Genomic DNA, 18,991 nt, shown 5'->3' with positions numbered 1-18,991 from the left:
ATTCCCCAGAATATTTAATAAAAGAGACAGAAATTTAGTAAATTACTCTGGCAAAAACATTTTATTCACAAACGTAGTTAAAAAACAAACAAACAAAAAAAAAACCAAACATATTAAGGGCCCTTTGTCTGTATGAATATCTGTGGACCTTCAACAATCATTTGTGTGACGTCATGGCTACTTCAGAGTGTACGTTTTGAAGTTGTTCAGTTACCATGGAAACTGGTCTTTAAAGTTTTATTGAAACATTAAGTTATAAAATGTACAAATAAAGAGACCATGTGACGTTAAAGGGGGCGTGTCCTCCTGGTGGCGGGACTCAGAGCCTTCAGGGCGGCTGCAGGTCTCTTCAGCTCCTTAATCACCTGCAGACCAAGCGCTCTGATGGGCCGCGAACGCACCGGGGACCTGCCGGGATGTGCAGGAGGAGGAAGGGGGTCCGCCAGGTCCTGGGGGTCAGTGTCAGTGACCGTCACCATCACCGGGTTGTTCCGGTGAAACAGCGACTCCCGCCGGCGGGTGCATGGGCTCGTTGCCAGGACAGCGCGGAAGCCGTAGGGCGTGGTCACCTTCCTGACATGCGGCAGTGACATGGCTGCACGAGTAGTCAGGTCTGTGTCTGCGTCCGCTGCGGACGCAGTGGGGATGGCATGGCGGGGAGATCTGACCCGTGGCAGGCGGAGCAGGAAGCGGGGTGATGCCACAGGGCTGAGTGGGGGCTCAGCTCCCGGACTGTCGTCATCCTGGTCAGACAGCAGTCCGGTCCGGTCCGGGGACGTCCGCTGGAGCCGTGGGGAGAGGAAGAGGAGCGGACTGCGGGAGGGGATGAAGAAGGTCGGGGTCTGCTGAGGAGTCAGAACCAGAGACCGCAGAGATGAGCTGGATTTAAATGCTGACATGATGAAGAGGAGGAGGAGCTGTAAGAAAACAGACAGGTTCATCTGTTGGGGACCGCTCTGTTTTCTTTACAAAATGCAGGGGAAAAAATTGCCAAAAGCTTTTAAAGGAAAAATGCCATGTCTGCTCAGTGGAGTCTTCTTACCTGTGGGTGTCTCACCTGGTCTGCAGAAGTGTGTTTCAGGTCTGAGGGTTTATATGAGCTGCTGCAGCAGGTGGAGCCAATCAGTGATCAGTGACCTGCAGCCAATCAGAGTGTCCCCAGGTGTGTGTCATTAACCCTCAGCAGACTGAGACGGTTACAGGTCCTATGATCAATTCAACACTCTAATGTTGTTGGACAATTTTAAACACGTGTCAGGAGTTTATCAGAAAGAAGGACTCAGTCCTTCGTGAAACTCAGAAGGATCCTTGACATTGAAAGTCCTTTGGCGGGTCGATGACGGAGCGTCCTTCAAATTAGACCGTTTAAGGATTCTTCCTTTAATCTGACAAACACACATTCATTCATTCACCAGACTTCAACATGAATATTAACATGTTCTTCACATCTGCATCAGAAATGAGAACATTAACATGTTAGCATAGCCTCAGTTAACATGCTAACCTGCTAATATTCTAGTCTGTCAGCCTTAATGAAAACTAAGTGTCCTCCATGTGTCCCTCTGTCTCTCCTCCGTATATATTTTATTACAAAGATCAGAGGACCGAGGACGTGCCCCCCCCCCCCCCACACACACACACACACACACACACACTGATGGACAAGCCCCGCCCCCCACAGTGATGGACAGGTGACACCATGAAACATTATGAACTGATTTCTGATTTTACTGCAGCGAGACAAACAGGAAGTGGCTGCTAAAAACAGCAGGAAGTCCAAAATCCCCCCCCACCCACCCACCCCCGACATAAAGCGAACAGGAAGTACAACAAACAACCACACTCGTCATCATCATCATCATCATCGTGTATTAAAATCAGTCACTGTTCCAGAGTTCGTGGTGCATCATGGGAGAGTAACCACACCGTGACATGTGACCCTGAGCTCAGTCAGTCCTCGTCTCCATGGAAACAGCAACAGTCCGTTCATCACATGGATTTCAAAGTCTGTGGCGCCTCAGAGCCCCGCCCCTCCCACGGCAGCAGTCAGTGCGTGTAATCGGAAGGGGCGGGGCCTCTTCCAGTGTCAGAGCGGCTGGTTGGCTGACGGTCCCTGTGGCGCAGCTGGCATGTGATTGGTCAGAGGGTTCCGTCAGTCGCTGTCGGAGCCGACCGCTGACGAGCCTTTCCTCTTCCTCTTCGGCGCTTTGGGCTTTGAGTCCTCCTCCTCCTGAAAGACACAAGACATCCTGTTACCATGGACACAACATGACGACATGTAATGTCATACCCCCTTACTTCCTGTCTGTTGTCTCAACTATCAGCAATAGTAGCAGGCGCCATCTACCAGAGGACCCAGATTGCAGTGGGGGATTGAACCTGTGGGGCAGAGCCTACGTACCGAGGCGCTGCTGGAGGCACTCTCCTCCTCGTTGTTGGTGGGCGGAGCCGCTCCCTTCCTGGAGCGTGGTGAGGAAGCCGGAGCCTTACGGCGAGACTTGGGAGGCTTCGACTGAGAGTCCTCGTACTCCTCCGCCAGCGCGAACAGGTCGCTGAACCTGCAGGAGGAGGAAGTGATGTCAACAGCACCTGGTGTGATGTCATTCTCCAGTGTGTGTGTGTGTGTGTGCATACCTCATCTTGTGTGCTTCGTCACAGCTCGCCTGGACGTGCTGCAGTGCCTGAAGGATCGGGGTCTGAGTGAAGACTGACGGAGACAACCAATCAGCTGTCAATAATCATTTGTTTGTGTGTGTGTGTGTGTGTGTGTGTCTCCTCACAGTTGTTCTTGGTGTTGCTCAGACTCAGTCTCAGGTTGTCCATGTGCTCCAGGATCTGTTCCAGGGTCAGCTGAGCCAGTTTACTGCTGGAGCTGCGGAGACTGGGGACAGACACAGGTTAGTCCACCTCCATGTGTCCTCCCTCCGCCCCATCCTTACCTCTGTCTCTTGTGTCCCCCATGTGTCCCCTGTCCCCACCTCTGTCTCTTGTGTCCCCCATGTGTCCCCTGTCCCCACCTCTGTCTCTTGTGTCCCCCATGTGTCCCCTGTCCCCACCTCTGTCTCTTGTGTCCCCCACGTGTCCCCTGTCCCCACCTCTGTCTCTTGCGGGGCTGGTTGTTGTTCTTGATCAGCTGGGCCTTGATGTGTTCTCCCAGCGTGTCGTCGTACTTGGACGCCCAGTGTCTCAGGATGCTGGTGGTGAACTGGTCCTCGGGATGACAGGGACGACTCAAGACCATCTTCACCATCTCCTCACTGGGCCTGGGGACACACAGAGGGACAGAGACGTTATCAGGGACAGAGAGACGCCTGAGGACACATCCTGAGTGTGTGCTGGTGTGTCGTACTTCTCTCTGCGGAGCTGCAGCAGCAGACAGGACAAGGCCTCTGGATGTTCTGCAGGGGGACAGGACAGAATGAGGACAACAGAACGGAGGACAGCAGACGTCTCCTGGACGTCTCCTGGATCATGTGACGTGGCTCACCTTTGTATTTGAGGTGCTGCAGGATGGGAATGATGGTCTCCAGAGGAATACTGTGAGCCAGGAACAGCTGCCAGGTGCTGTACTGCTCAAAAGTCTCCCAGTCCAGGGACTGAACTGTGGACACACAAGACAAGGAGACATGAGGACAGAGTGTCCACTGCTGTCCAAACACTGTGTGAGTGTGTGTGTGTGTCTCACTGAGGATGTTGAGGACCGAGTCTTTCCTGAACATCACCAGGTTCCCCATCATCACGTGACACATCAGCTCCTGCAGCTGGAGACAGAGGGACAGACAGAGGGACAGAGATTACATCCTGGTCAGTGAACAGGTGAGTCAGGTGAGTCCGGTGGTCAGTTACCTGTGTGGAGTCGATGACGGCGACGATCATGTTGAGCAGCTCGCCGCTTCTTAACGTCTCGTCTGGAAACTGAAAATAAACAAAACAAATATCTTTAATATAAACAAAGTGACCACAGTGAGAGCTGCGTCCACATACTTGGTGTAAAGTCAAACACATATTCTGTGGGTGTGGCCTCCGCCAAGGTCATCCCTTGTCACCAATCCTGTTTGTGAAATTAATGGAGAGGATCTCGAGGAGGAAGGGGTCCAGTTTGGGGACCTCAGAGTTGCATCTCTGCTTTTTGCAGATGATGTGGTTCTGTTAGCACCTCCCAGTCTGAGGTCATGGTTCTCTGCCAGAAACCAGTGAATTGTTCCCTCTGGGCTGGGAGAGAGTTACTGCCCCAAGAAAAGGAGTTCACGAGTCTTGTTCACAGTGAGGGCAGAATGGAGCGTGAGATGGATCAGCAGTTTGGTGCCGCTGCTGCGGTGATGCAGGCACTGTACTAGACCCTCATGGTTCACAGGGAGCTGAGCCAGAAGGCAAAGCTTTGATTTCCTGGTCCATCTGCGTCCCAACCCTCACCTATGGTCATGAGCTCTGGGTAGTGACTGAAAGAATGAGGTCACAGATACAAGCGTCTGAAATGAGTTTCCTCTGTAGGGTGTCTGGGCTCAGCCTTAGAGATAGGGGGAGGAGTCAGACATCTGGAGGGAGCTCGGAGTAGAGCCGCTGCTCCTTCATGTTGAGGTGGTTCAACATCTGATCAGGATCCTCCTAGACTCACAAGTCAGTCTTTAGACTGATGACTTTCTCCCTGATTTTGTGTTTAGATGGGCGGATACAATTTCAGAGTATAAAAAAACTCCCTACATTGCAGAACCAATAGTAAATCTGCAGGGCGGTCCTTCGGTGGCTCGCTGAACTCTTGTGCTCATAAACATAGTCCCACTAGAAACACGTGTAGTGGTACAAAATGGCTCAGCCGTGCTCGCAGAAAACGCCATCAAAGTTAGTGGATGTTTGTCGTGTTTGCGGCGACACATTCTCGCCAACTAAAAGAAACAAACATAATCTTTTACAAGGCCATGACTCATCCGTCCGGCCGGACTATAGAGGGAATCGCCTTGTTGTTTACAAATACTTCAGGGTAGAAAACCAGCAGAGCTTTTAGCTATATATATAGCCTATATATCACATTTTTCACATCACTGTATCACCGTTTGGACTAATCCGATGTTTGTAAAGTCTATAAACACAATGATTGAACAAATATTACTATTTCTTAGCCGTTAGCAGTGTCTGTAATAGGTAATAACTCAATAAACGGTCCGTGAAAAAAATATCTTTTCTTCACGAATGAGCACACGTTTGATAAAACGGAGTTAAATCTCTCGGCATCCATTTTCAAGCTCTCTGTGTGTTTGTTTCCTTGCGGACGAGAAAAGGGGGAGCGCACATTTCTGAGAAGGCGTGTCCTTTTCAAAAATGCAAGAGGCGTTGCTTTGTTGCCGGCCGTTTTCTCCGGTGTGTTAAACACACTTTAGAAAGGAGTGTCCCCAGACTATCAGGAGGCGGAGGTCTCTGATTGTCTGGTGGCGAGACTAGGATCCTCCTGGGCGCCTCCTGTTAGAGGTGTTCTGGGCACGTCCCACTGGTAGGAGGCCCCGGGGCAGACCCAGAACACACTGGAGAGATTATAGATCTCATCTGGTCTGGGAACACCTCGGGGTCCTCCAGGAGGAGCTGGAGAGTGTTGCTGAGGAGAGGGACGTCTGGAGGACTTTGCTCAGCCTGCTGCCCCCGAGACCTGAACTCGGGTAAGCGGATGAAACTGGATGGATGTATAAACAACAGACAAACAACCGAAGACACGCCCCCTGACCTCGACACACTGGGTGACCTCGACACGTGACGGCAGGGTGTGTGTGTGTGTGTGTGTGTGTGTGTGTGTGTGTGTACCTCAGAGTAGATGGAGGGGGTGAGGTAGCAGAGCAGCCGGACGTCGTCCTCCTGGCACGCCTTCATGTCCATCATCAGACAGGTGTGCAGGTCGCCGAGCGCTGTCGCCTGAGCAAAGGACTCGTACAGCATCATCTTCCCGTTCGCCGCTTTACTGCACACACACACACACACACACACACACACACACGTTAAGACTCCTCCTCTCATGCCGTTGGACGTCACGTCTGGGAGACAGCAGGTGTGTTGGCGGCCTCACCTGGCTTTGAGGTAGTACAGCAGGTGATATCCGATCTTGGGCTGTTTCTGGTAGAACTCTGCCAACATGTCGAGCAGCACTGAGAAGCCACTGTTGTCCTCCTGCATGGTGACCAGGTTCCTGAAGACCAGGCAGACCGGTTTGGACACCGACTCCTCCAGGGACCTGAGGGACAGACAGAAGGACAGATGATGGTGGATCCTGTTTCTGGGGTCTCTAATCAATAAGCTTATTGATCGGTTGCTCTTACTCCTCAGTGATCTCTTCCGGCAGCACGTCTCCTCTGAAGTGATCTTTAAACAGCTCCGCCAGACAGGACGCTAGAGCAGACATCTGCTCCGTGTCAAAGTCCTCCTGCAACACAACATGCTAACATTAGCTTAACTAGGTAGGCTATGCTAACGAGTCAACGTGCCAATAAGCTAGAATGTTAGCAAGTTAGCTTGGTAGTTTCAAAGCTAACTCGCTAAGATTCTAGTGTATTAGGTTACTTGTTAGCATAGAGTTCAGTCAAACCCAGTAGAGTCCAGTAGAGACCAAACAGGGGACACTCACCTCCAGGATCAGGTCCACGATCTCCTGCATGACCTCACACTGAGTCTCGGTGTCACTGAGGAGACATTTTGTTTCACAGATTAATGATGAATTACTGTGATCTGAGGACCTGAAGGAGGACTGCGGGGTCTCACCTGGTCTTCTGCAGCTGCTGGACTTTCTCCTTCATGGTGTCGTCTAATTGGTCGAGCCAGGGTGTGATGTCAGCGGGCTCCTCAACCACAGCCTCTTTGATTGGATGGAACCTGAACTCCCTCTTCTTTCCTGCACAGTGATTGGTCAGTGACAGCACCATGACACTCACATCTGAAATTTAAAGCAAGTTTAAACCGGTCGAATCTCCTCTCACCTTTGTTGTTGACCTCCTCCTCGTCGTCGCTGAAGGCGGCCTCTGTGTTGTCATAGCAACCCTCCTCCTTGTCCAACACATGGTTGTCCAACTCCAAGGAAACAGCCTCCTCCATTTTGACTGCAGGACACACACACACACACACACACACACACACACACACACACACACAGAGGTCACATTTACTTGTTAGAATAGCCTATGTAGTTAGCAAGCTAACTCACTAACATTCTATGCTATTGGCATGTTTTGTTAACTCGGAGAGACACAGATAGGAAGTCAGACAGGAAGTGTGAGGGTCATAAGGACAGAGGGATGTCGTATGCTGTAAAGCCCTGTGAGGCAAACTGTGATTTGTGATATTGGGCTTTATAAATAAAATTGACTGAAGTCAGGCAGGAAGTCGGACAGGAAGTCGGGCAGGAAGTCGGGCAGGAAGTCAGACCGGTCACAGACATACTGATGGTTACCTTCAGTCGGGGGCGAGGGTGCGCTGCAGAACTCAGGGAAACGCTCTCGGAGCATCGATCGCAGCTCTCGGTCCAATTTTGGGTTATCAAAGAGTGGAGCGAGGTGACTGACAGACAGGAAGGACAGGAGACGATCAATAATCAGTCACGGACAGAGAGGAGAGAGGACAGAGAGGATATGGAGTGTGTGTGTGTGTGTGTGTGTGTGTGTGTACATACGCCAGCACTCTCTTCTCCATGATGAAGGTCAGCGAGTTGAAGACGCCCTGACGGACCTGAGACTCCAACGGAGGGAAGAAGTGAGGGATGATCTGAGGAGGGAAGGAGACAAGGGATGATGGAAGGCAATGACCCACAGGTGTGTGTCTCAGGTGTGTGTGAGGTGTGTGTGTTACCCGGCACATGAAGTCCAGCAGCGTGGCAGTGATGGCGGGATGAGGCTTCATGGAGTGATGCATCACTAAGATGGCTGGCTCTGAGACACAAACACAACATAGTATTTAGTGTTGGTTATTATGGGATGGTTTAAGGCCTCACAATTACACTAACAAGTGTGTGTGTGTGTGTGTGTGTGTGTGTGTGTCAGTCAGTCAGTCACCTATGTTCATGATGCTGTCTTTCTCCGGGTTGAAGAACAGCCAATCATAGAAGAGCGCCAGCTTGGCGTTGGAGGCGGCAACGTTCGACTGGAGACACACAAAAACAGTGATTGATTGATTGATTATTGATTTTTGAGCTTCAGATTGACAGCCTGAGGCCCCGCCCCTTACCGTGCAGGTGGTGAGCAACCAGCCAATGATGGCCCAGCGCGGCAGGATATCGGAGCTCAGCACCTCATTGGACGGATGGACCACACCACAGATGTAACGAATCAGATCGCAGCGCAGTGATTGGCTCTCTGCTGTGGACAAGTACTGTCTCTGGAACCAGTCCTGATACCGCTTCTGCTGCCCGAAACGTACCTGAGCACATGTAAGATACAGTCACGGTTCACCTGAGCACAGGTAAGATACAGTCAGAGAGATTACCTAAGCACAGGTAAGATACAGTCAGAGGTCACCTGAGCACAGGTAAGATACACTCAGAGGTCACCTGAGCACAGGTAAGATACAGTCAGAGAGATTACCTGAGCACAGGTAAGATACAGTCAGAGAGATTACCTAAGCACAGGTAAGATACAGTCAGAAGCCAACTGACCACCTGTAGTGTGCAGTGTGCAGTGTGTAATGTGTAATGTGTAGTGTGCCGTGTGTAATGTGTGTTACCCTGGAGGTCATGAACAGCAGCTTGGTCTCCATGTCAGGTGTGAGACGACACGCCAGAAACTTCCTGGAAGTTCGAGCGGTGAGCAGCTGAAGAACACCTGAGACACACATCAGAGTACAGGTGTTAACAGAGGATTGTGGGTAGTCTAGTAGTGAACAGAGGATTGTGGGTAGTGTAGTTTACCTGTGAACTGAGGACTGAGGACTTGGGGGTTATGCAGCAGGTCTTTCCACACCAGCTCCATCTCCGGTATCCGAGCGACATTCTGCAGCAGACGAACCAGATCTCTGCCGATGATCAGACACTCCATGAACTACAGAGTCAGAGAGACGGGGTTATCACGATAACCATCAGGGTCATCAGGACAGACAGACGTGTTCTTCATCCTTCCTTCCTTCCTTCCTTCCTTCCTTCCCCTCACCTTCTCCCTCAGCATGCCGATGCAGTAGTCGACCTCTTTCTGACGCAGAGTCAGCAGGTTTGGTGCTCCGTGGTCCACGATGAGGCGCAGGTAGGTGTAGACCGACATGGCAATCAGCATCCCGCTCTTCAACACCCACTCCCTGCACACAGGAACATCTTTACCTGCTTCACAGGTGTGCCCTCACAGAAACACGTACACTGATACAAACATCTGTTGAAATAAATTAAAAGTGAATCGTACTTTTGGTCCAGCAAGATGTCGAGGACGCTCTCAGCCAACCACAGGTTTTTGGTGGAAATGTCTCCTCCTGACGTGAACACACAGTGATGGCGTCATCACTCCTGATGCTCTGATTATTAACCATGAATAACACCACCATGAAACTGACCTGCGATCTGTTTGAGCAGCGTCATGACGACACCGTCGGCTCCCATCACGCCACTCTTCACCAGCTCTCTGACCAGCCACACCAGCTGCACACACACACACACACACACACACACACACACACACACACACACTGTTAATACCAGAGCTCGTTAACGTCACACCTCATCTACATACAGAGGAATAATAATTATCACCTGTGTACCTGTCTTTGTTTACCTGGGTTTGTGTACGTGTCTACACCTGTGTTGTTTACCTGGGTTCTGGGGACGTCCTGCAGCTTGAGGAACTTCTCCATCAGGATCTGGTTGATCTTCACCAGTACCACGTTCATCCCGTCTCTGGTGAGCAGCGTCAGGTCCCTGTAACACTGTCACACACACAGTGATGTCACAGTGATGTCACACACTCAGAATGATGTGGCGGTGGCGGTGACTCACCCTCTGGGCCTGGGCGGGTTCTGTGAGGACCAAAGTGAAAAGACCCAGACACACCTCCTCATGCTGCTGCTGACCTTTACACACCTGCAGCACAGGTAAACAGGAAGTCAGACCAGTAATGACTGTTGCCTTGGAGACTGTTTATCACTGTGTGAGTGCTTCTTACGTTGCCGGTGAGCGCGTCATTGGCTTCTCTGTCTGACAGCCCATTGGTCAACGACTGGACGATTCCAACGCAACGCTCCAATCTCTGCAAATACACACCCACACCCACACCCATGATAATGAGTTCTAAATTCGAGACGTTATCTTCATCATCATCACTATATCCGCCCCCCCCGCCCCCCGAACTGTAGAGAAGAAGAAATCATTTCACAGACATGAAAACAACATTAGAAAAAAATCTACGAGAATAAAGTCACAAGTCTACAGTTGACGCATTATTGTTTAAGATTAATTATTGTTTTATTTAATGTTGAGATTTATTTATTTCTCTTGTCCTGCAAGATTGATGATTTAGTTGAGGATGTGACGGCAGCAGTGGAGACGTTACTGTGAAATAAAACGTAGTTGAGGTCTCAACCACAATCCTGAATCCTGCGTCTGCTGCCTTCTTCTCTCCGCAGCACACTCCACCACAACTATGATTTCTTTTTGGTGACTTTTTTCTTTAAAACTGTTTTGGCAAAAACAAAAAAAAATAAATAAATAAATAAAAAAAATTGGGGATTTTTAATTTAAAACGTAAGTTTTTGGCGATTTTTATTCTAATTTTTGGTGTGTTGTTTTGTGTTTTTTAATATTTGGTTTTTGTTTTTTCTATAAAATAGTTTGGCTTTTTTCCCTTTAAAAAGTTTTCCATGTTTCTTTGAAAGAAATCACCTACATTACACCATTTATCACAGCCAGAAAATGTTAATACATATCGGCAAAGATGCAACATGGTGCATATCGACTAAAACCATCAACATCAGTGTGTTTAACTGCTTCTCCTTTCTGTCTGACAGCCTGTTCCAACAGGAGAGCCGTTAACACCTTCAGTTCTCCGTCTGTGCCAGATTACGTTGAGAAGAACATCAATTTTAGCTGACTGTACACAAGAGCTGCTGGTGTACTGCTGCCTCCGTCAGTTACTTCTTTAGTGTCTCTGTGTGACTTCGGTGAATCTGAATTAACCCTTTAAAACACCAAACAACAACAACAACAACAACAACACAGACTGACAGAGGCAGCAGTACACCAGCAGCTCCTGTGCTCACCGATGTTAAATCACTGATTTTCGGAATGGAGTTTGGTCAGCATCTTTCTGACAGGCGAAACACGCTCACAGCGCATGCGTACCTGTCACTTTTTAAACCTCATACTTATGTTTACGTGCAGTTAGCATGCTAAGCTAACTGTCCTCAGCCGTGTGTCTTCATGTGACGTCTATTAAACACCGTGTTTACACTCACTGCCGCACGGCTGCATGATGCTAGCCATGCTAACTAGCCTGCTAACCTCCATGTAGCTCCACACTAACACTTCTCTTTGTATCCGGACTGATCACAAACTGCCCGGACCCGCCGGTAAACCCGCTCCAACCCGCTCTGTCCAGAGTTAAATGTACTTCCGGGGCCGTTAAACCGGGTCAACTCACCTCCTCCAGCTCGTCTTTAGCGTCCAGCTGGGTGGACACCAGTAGCCGGCCCTGCGGCTTCGCCTTCGCCGGTGCGGGCTCCATCTCCTCCCGCCGCGCCTCGCCGGGCCCCGCGGAGCTGCGAAGGAGCGGGACTCCGGGTTCAGGGGTCGCTCTGACTGGTTCTGCCGGTGTACCGGAAACTGTGGGGCTCCTGTCGGTACCGGAGCCTCCGTGTGAGCCGGTTCGGTCGGTAACGGCGTGTTTTTAAAAACTTATTTTAGGGTCGTTCTGACTCCGAGTCCCGCTCCGTGACCGAGCTCAGGAACATAACGGACTTCCGCACCGAGAAGGCCTTCTGACCACTCAGCGCACAGAGAGCTCTGAGTGACGTCTGGATGGACCAATGACAGCAGAGGAAATCTGGAGCCAATCCCCGGCCTGCTGAGCATGGAAACCATAATGGAAACCGTCCATAACAGCATTTAGCACAAACAACCCTGCAGCGGTTAGTCGATTAAAATAATAAGAGAAATAATCGATAACAAAAATAATCATTAGTTGCAGCCTGATCAGTAATTCTTTTTTAAAACTGCCTAATTTCTAGTATTAAGATATTTTAGGGGCTGTTCATTATTAATTATACAGAGGACAAATCTTTGTATTTTTGATGGGTTGTCAAATATTTTTTAAGCACTGGGGAAGGATTTATATTTTTATTTGGACTTAGCTCCCCCAACATACAGTTTCAAATGGTTGTATTTTGTATTTCTTTTACCAAAAACTGCCCTACAAACCCTTGGATGGGTTTTTTTATTATTATTTTTGGTGGTTTTTAATTTGTTGGGCGATTTTTTTTCTTTAAGATTGTTTTTTTTTCTTTTTAAATACTTTGGCAAATTTTTTATGGGGGAAAATTGGCAATTTTCTTTCTTTTTTGTGATTTTTTTCCTTTAAAATTTTTGGTGTTTTTTTTTAAGTTTTGGTGGCGGTTTTTTGGGAAGGTTTTTTTAATATTATTTTTGATGGGGTTTTGTTTTCCATTTTAAAAATTTGTCGGTATTTTTTTTATTTTTGGTGACTTTTGCTTCGGATTTTTTTTTGTGGAGAAAATATGGACAATTTTTGATGATTTTGTTTTTCTTTAGAATTTCTTTAACAATTTTGTTTTCTTTACAATGTTTTGGTGATTTTGTTTTCCTTTAAAAATTGTTGGTATTTTTTTTTCTAAACATTTTGCCAATTTTTTTTATTTAATTTTGGAAGATACTTTACTATTATTTTTGCCTGTTTTTTTTTTAGCTATTTATTTCTATATGATATTTTACAGTAATTTCCTTTATTTTTGGTGTATTTTTGATTTTTTTTTTTCATTTGTTTGTTTGTTTTTCTGTAAAAATGTTGGCAATTTTTTTCCTTTAATTTTTTTTTGGTTTGTTTTAAGTTTTGGCGATTTTTTTCTGATTTTGGAAGATTTTTTTAACTATTATTTTTGTTGTTTTTTTTGGCTATTTTGAGAATTTTTTTGTGACTTTTTTTATTGAAAAATTTTGTTGGGTTTTGTTTTTCTTGTAGTTTTTTTTCCTTTTTTTTGGCTTTTTGTTTGTTTCTTTTTTTCTTTGGCAGTGGTTTTCTGTAAAAAATGTTGGCAATTTTTTCTTTAATTTGGGGCATTGTTTTCTTGTGTTTTTTTTCTTTGAAAATTTTGGGCAACTATTTTGGCAATTCTTTTTCTTTAAGAATTTTTTGATTTTTCTTTTTCATCTGACGGTTAATGGCCTCTTCGTTTGCGAGGACAAGGAGGGCGCGCAATTCCTTGTCTCCCCAGTTGCTCATCTTTACAGTGTCTGTCAGGTTTGTGTTTCCCTCTTGCTACTAGCTGCTCGCTAATTCCTGCTATCAGCTGTTTCCTGTTTATCCACCGCCAGTGGCTCGCACGTGCGGCGTCATCAACAGCTCCTCCCACAAGTCATCAACAGGTCCTCCTGTTGCGGAAGGCCGCCTAGTTCTTTTTAAACCAAAAAGGTTCCACCAATATGTCTACCCTACGAGGAGGAAAATTGGGCACCTCGGATCAACTCGCCAATCCGGCTCTGTGTCCAAACGCTCGCAGCTTGCCGGCAAAACGGCCCAACATTCGCTGAAAATCTGGCAGTATGAAAGGGGCTACTGTTTTTGATGATTTTTTTTTGTCTTTCAAATTTTTGGGCATTTTTTAATTCATTTTCATTTGTTTGTTTTTATTAATAGTGACAATCTTTTTCTTTAAAATGTTTTTTTTTTTTTTCTTAAAAGTTTTGCAGATTTTTTAAATAAAACAAGTGGGCTTGAGCGGCACATTTTCTTTTTAAAAAATTGCCCAACTTACACCATTTATCAGAGCCAGAAAATGTTGAATTCTAACTTTTCAGACAGTCTTTGGACACATCACGAGTGCTGAATGAAAAACATAAATAAATCTGAGCTTAAAAAAGTGATTTTTCATCTCAATCACTTTATTCTACATTTATTTATATATATATTTATTTGTCATATTTGTAGCTCAGGGAGGGTTAAGAAAAAAAAAGTCACACTTGAGCCACCCATGTCTTTGTGTCCAAGAAGTTTTCTCGAAATGATTAAATTGAATTATTAAATAAAATAAAACACACACACAGATTTTATTTTTTACAGGGCTGATTTGAAATGATTTATTTTTACAGTCGAACATTCGTGTGTCTGAGTTTCTGCTCAAAAAAATTCTGAAAACCTGAACTGTCCCTTTAAATGATGTCAGAGGTCAGCGTCCAATCAGAGAGGAGGAAGAGGGGTGAAATTTCAGCTGGTTGGTTGTGTCTGTCTGACCTTTGACCTGAAAGAGGAGCAGGAAGACCTTTAACTTTAGTTTTTAATTCTTTATTCCTCCGTCCCCTCCTCTGTCCTCTCTCCGCTGTCCTCTCATCCGTCCTCTCCTCTGTCCTCTCCGCTGTCCTCTCATCCGTCCTCTCCTCTGTCCTCTCTCGTCCGTCCTCTCCTTTGTCCTCTCTTCTCTGTCCTCTCCGCTGTCCTCTCATCCGTCCTCTCCTCTGTCCTCTCTCTTCTGTCCTCTCCTTTGTCCTCTCTCCTCTGTCCTCTCTGCTGTCCCCTCCTCCGTCCTCTCCTCTGTTCTCTCCTCCATCCTTTCTCCTCCGTCCTCTCTCACCTGTCCTCTCCTCTGTCCTCTCCTCTTTCCTCTTCTCTGTCCTCTCTCCTCCGTCCTCTCCTCTCTCCTCTCTCCTCCGTCCCCTCCTCCGTCAGGCAGTGGTGTCCTCTCCCAGCAGCCAGTACGTCCTCATGCGTCCCTTCCCCTTCATCTCGATCTCTCCTCTGAGCTGCAGCTGGAAGCAGCTGAACTCCTGAAGGACCTGACAGGTTGCCTCCGACACGTGGATCCTCAGAGCTGAGGGAATGTCACAACAATATTAAGACAACGTCACAACAACATAAAGACAACGTCACAAACACATTAAGACAACGTCACAACAACATTAAGACAATGTCACAAACACATTAAGACAACGTTACAACAACATTAAGACAACGTCACAACATTAAGACAACGTCACAACATTATGACAACGTCACAACAACATAAAGACAACGTCACAAACACATTAAGACAAGGTCACAACAACATAAAGACAACGTCACAAACACATTAAGACAACGTCACAACAACATTAAGACAACGTTACAACAACATTAAGACAATGTCACAAACACATTAAGACAACGTTACAACAACATTAAGACAACATCACAACATTATGACAACGTCACAACTTTAAGACAACATCACAACAACATTATGACAACGTCACAACATTAAGACGTCACAACAACATTATGACAACGTCACAACATTATGACGTCACAACAACATTATGACAACGTCACAACATTATGACAACGTCACAACATTAAGACAACGTCACAACATTATGACAACGTCACAACATTATGACAACGTCACAACAACATTATGACAACGTCACAACATTAAGACGTCACAACAACATAAAGACAACGTCACAAACACATTAAGACAACGTCACAACAACATTAAGACAATGTCACAAACACATTAAGACAACGTTACAACAACATTAAGACAACGTCACAACATTATGACAACGTCACAACATTAAGACAACGTCACAACAACATTATGACAACGTCACAACATTATGACAACGTCACAAACACATTAAGACAACGTCACAACAACATAAAGACAACATCACAAACACATTAAGACAACGTCACAACATTAAGACAATGTCACAAACACATTAAGACAACGTTACAACAACATTAAGACAACGTCACAACATTATGACAACGTCACAACATTAAGACAACGTCACAACATCACAAACACATTAAGACAACGTCACAACATTAAGACAATGTCACAAACACATTAAGACAACGTTACAACAACATTAAGACAACGTCACAACATTATGACAACGTCACAACATTAAGACAACGTCACAACATTATGACAACGTCACAAACACATTAAGACAACGTCACAACAACATTATGACAACGTCACAACATTAAGACAACGTTACAACAACATTATGACAACGTCACAATATTATGACAACGTCACAACATTAAGACAATGTCACAACAACAAAAAGTCGTCTCATGTTCAGCTGAGACAGGAAGTGATGCGTGTGTGTGTTACCCTCTCCGTTGGACTCCATGCGTGACGCTGTGTTGACGGTGTCTCCAAACAGACAGTACCTGGGCATCTTCAGACCGACCACACCTGCACACACCGGACCTGCACGCACACACACACACACACACACACACACACACACACACACACACACAGAGTTGTTATTTTATGGTCCTTCTATAACACACACACAGCCCTGTACTTTTCCACAGTGACAACTGCCCAAAATGTCCCCCTATTGCCGGTAGCTGACACTGGTCCTCACAAAGAGCACAGATAAGCGCGCGCACACACACACACACACACACACACACACACACACACACACCACTGACCACTGTGTATGCCGATGCGCAGCCGCAGCTGCTGATTGGCTCGGTGTCGAATCCTGAAGCTCTTTACGGCGTCCAGCAGAGCGAGAGACATCCGGGCCACCTCCCGCCCATGGAGCTTCCCGTTCCTCACCGGCAGACCAGACACCACCATGTAGGCGTCACCGATGGTCTCCACCTGGGAGCGGCAGAGGGAACTGTTAGCTTAGAATGAAGAGAGGAAGCAGTGGGAAACTGTTAGCTTAGCATGAAGAGAGGAAGCAGTGGGAAACTGTTAGCTTAGCATGAAGAGAGGAAGTAGAGGGAAACTGTTAGCTTAGCATGAAGAGAGGAAGCAGTGGGAAACTGTTAGCTTAGCATGAAGAGAGGAAGTAGAGGGAAACTGTTAGCTTAGCATGAAGAGAGGAAGCAGTGTTAGCTTAGCATGAAGAGAGGAAGCAGTGGGAAACTGTTAGCATAGCATGAAGAGAGGAAGCAGTGGGAAACTGTTAGCTTAGCATGAAGAGAGGAAGTAGAGGGAAACTGTTAGCTTAGCATGAAGAGAGGAAGCAGTGTTAGCTTAGCATGAAGAGAGGAAGCAGAGGGAAACTGTTAGCTTAGCATGAAGAGAGGAAGCAGTGTTGGCTTAGCATGAAGAGAGGAAGCAGAGGGAAACTGTTAGCTTAGCATGAAGAGAGGAAGCAGTGTTAGCTTAGCATGAAGAGAGGAAGTAGAGGGAAACTGTTAGCATGAAGAGAGGAAGCAGAGGGAAACTGTTAGCTTAGCATTGTGAGGAACGTTTTCACCTTGTAAACATCAAAGTTGTCGATGATGGCATCGAAGCAGGTGTAGAGGTCGTTCAACAAGGTCACGACCTGGAATTAGAAAAACAAACAGGTGATGATGTCATCACAGGGAACAGGTATGTGTTCATCTGTAATAACTAGCGCTGCACAATTAATCTAATCGCAATCGCAATGTCAGGCTGTGCAATTACATAACCGCATAAAAGGCTGCGATTTGTGATTTAATGTAGGCTAAATAAATGTTAACGTGTGTGCCTGTGAACGTGACTGCCTCTCCTGTAGTGTGTGGAGTTTGTTGACATCACGCCCACAAGCTATCCTGGCGTGTGCAGCCGGCGTGCAGCAGTGACCAACACAGACGCTGAAGAACAGCATGAGCTTGAACATGAACAGGCTGAGCTGGTGGCGAAAAAAACGCAACGTCTATCACATGGCGGTACTTTGGATTCAGGTACGGCGACGTTGAACAGAAAGACATGCTGTGTAAGTGTAAAAGTTAAAGTCGCCACGTCCAGCAGCAACACGACCAATCTATATCAGCACTTGAGACAGCACAGAGAGAAGTAGGAAGAGTGCATGTGAGAGAAAGCCGAGCCGTGTAACGTTAAAGACAAAGAGACAACTGAAAGACACCAGAGCCTCATACAACAACATCCAAGCACAGTTACGCAAACATCTGTAAGGTCACAGGGAAATCATGGACTCCATAACAAATGAAAAATTGAGCAACTTTGCTCGGGCTCGGCCCACTTGACATGCTGCTGTGTTGTGCTATGGCGTGCTGGAATTTGTCATTTACGTGACAACGCCTGAACGAAACACAGGCTCGCTCCGCTGTGTGTACAGTGTCGTGCTGCGCTGCTGTGTGAGCAGTGTGTTTGACTGTGCTCAGTCTGTTGATGGTCATTGACACACTGTCTGTCCATAACAGTAACTCTGTCAGGTCAGTGCTCCCTGATATAATGCAGGGAAACAAGCAACAAGACTCACGATACCATTTATTTATTATATTGTAATTGCAATCGCACATTTTTATCAAATCATGCAGCACTAGTAGTAACACCTGGTGTCGCCACCAGAGGGCGTCTGAGCCCCGTGGGTTCTGCTGACCTGCAGTGGCGTGCTCTCAGCGGACAGGGCGGTGAAGCCAATGATGTCACTGAAGTAAATGGTGACGGAGTCAAACGCCTCAGCCTGAACCGTCTCACCTCGCTTCAGCTGCTCCGCTACAGAACTGCAACACAGGACAAGTAGTTGAGTATTGAGTATAGTTACTGTGGGAGTACTAGAGTACAGAGTAATAGATTACTGTGGCAGTATCTTGTACAGCAGTAGTGAGTACAGTGACAGTAGGAGTAATAGGGTACAGAGTAAAAGTTTACTGTGGCAGTATCTGGTAGAGTAATAGATTACTGTGGCAATATCTGGTAGAGTAATAGATTACTGTGGCAGTATCTGGTACAGCAGGTTCTCAGCTTTGCGTTTCTCTTCATGATACGCATGTGTTCGTTCCTCAACCAGCTCCTCCAGGTTGTTGGCGTATTGTTCCATACGGGACAGAAGGTTGTCCAAGATGTTGGAGCCATAACCTCTGAGGAGACA

The 18,991-nt window shown here is 46.8% G+C and overlaps 3 protein-coding genes across 5 annotated transcripts in view; all 3 read right to left on the bottom strand.

The window, feature by feature from the left end:
- Nucleotides 1–54: 54 nt before the first annotated feature.
- LOC125904903 (C2 calcium-dependent domain-containing protein 4C-like) lies at nt 55–1,603 on the bottom strand. Of its 2 annotated transcripts, none has more exons than XM_049602619.1 (2): nt 1,043–1,603; nt 55–917 (listed from the first exon to the last, which is right to left on the bottom strand). In XM_049602619.1, exon 2 carries the CDS (start codon nt 897–899, stop codon nt 288–290), a length of 612 nt encoding a protein of 203 aa, XP_049458576.1. In that variant the 5' UTR covers nt 900–917; nt 1,043–1,603; the 3' UTR covers nt 55–287. The 2 variants fall into 2 exon arrangements, with proteins under 2 accessions (XP_049458576.1, XP_049458577.1); XM_049602620.1 differs by having other exon boundaries at nt 1,058–1,603.
- A 200-nt stretch (nt 1,604–1,803) lies between these two features.
- On the bottom strand, nt 1,804–11,910 carry ints3 (integrator complex subunit 3). 2 transcript variants are annotated; one of them, XM_049602534.1, is made up of 29 exons: nt 11,580–11,910; nt 10,107–10,190; nt 9,941–10,024; nt 9,757–9,870; nt 9,502–9,586; nt 9,354–9,420; nt 9,111–9,252; nt 8,873–9,002; nt 8,689–8,786; nt 8,194–8,385; nt 8,022–8,109; nt 7,819–7,898; nt 7,643–7,734; nt 7,424–7,530; nt 6,954–7,073; nt 6,739–6,868; nt 6,605–6,659; nt 6,300–6,403; nt 6,050–6,214; nt 5,791–5,944; nt 3,847–3,915; nt 3,686–3,761; nt 3,488–3,601; nt 3,350–3,398; nt 3,057–3,263; nt 2,781–2,881; nt 2,635–2,707; nt 2,402–2,558; nt 1,804–2,230 (listed from the first exon to the last, which is right to left on the bottom strand). In XM_049602534.1, exons 1-29 carry the CDS (start codon nt 11,661–11,663, stop codon nt 2,153–2,155), a joined length of 3,099 nt encoding a protein of 1,032 aa, XP_049458491.1. In that variant the 5' UTR covers nt 11,664–11,910; the 3' UTR covers nt 1,804–2,152. The 2 variants fall into 2 exon arrangements, with proteins under 2 accessions (XP_049458491.1, XP_049458492.1); XM_049602535.1 differs by having other exon boundaries at nt 3,096–3,263; nt 11,580–11,909.
- Nucleotides 11,911–14,234: 2,324 nt separating this feature from the next.
- The window catches only part of npr1a (natriuretic peptide receptor 1a), a 37,791-nt gene continuing 33,034 nt past the window's right edge, over nt 14,235–18,991 (bottom strand). The window contains exons 17-22 of the mRNA XM_049602533.1: nt 18,834–18,980; nt 18,500–18,623; nt 17,390–17,458; nt 16,608–16,782; nt 16,276–16,374; nt 14,235–14,976 (exon numbers count right to left, since the gene is read on the bottom strand). Coding sequence (XP_049458490.1) covers nt 14,831–14,976; nt 16,276–16,374; nt 16,608–16,782; nt 17,390–17,458; nt 18,500–18,623; nt 18,834–18,980 — 760 coding nt within the window. The 3' untranslated portion in view covers nt 14,235–14,830. The remainder of the gene's footprint in view (nt 14,977–16,275; nt 16,375–16,607; nt 16,783–17,389; nt 17,459–18,499; nt 18,624–18,833; nt 18,981–18,991) is intronic.

The sequence above is a fragment of the Epinephelus fuscoguttatus genome, linkage group LG17 (genome assembly GCF_011397635.1).
Source record: "Epinephelus fuscoguttatus linkage group LG17, E.fuscoguttatus.final_Chr_v1".
Lineage (NCBI taxonomy): Eukaryota > Metazoa > Chordata > Actinopteri > Perciformes > Serranidae > Epinephelus > Epinephelus fuscoguttatus.
This window is presented reverse-complemented; position numbering and strand designations above follow the sequence as displayed.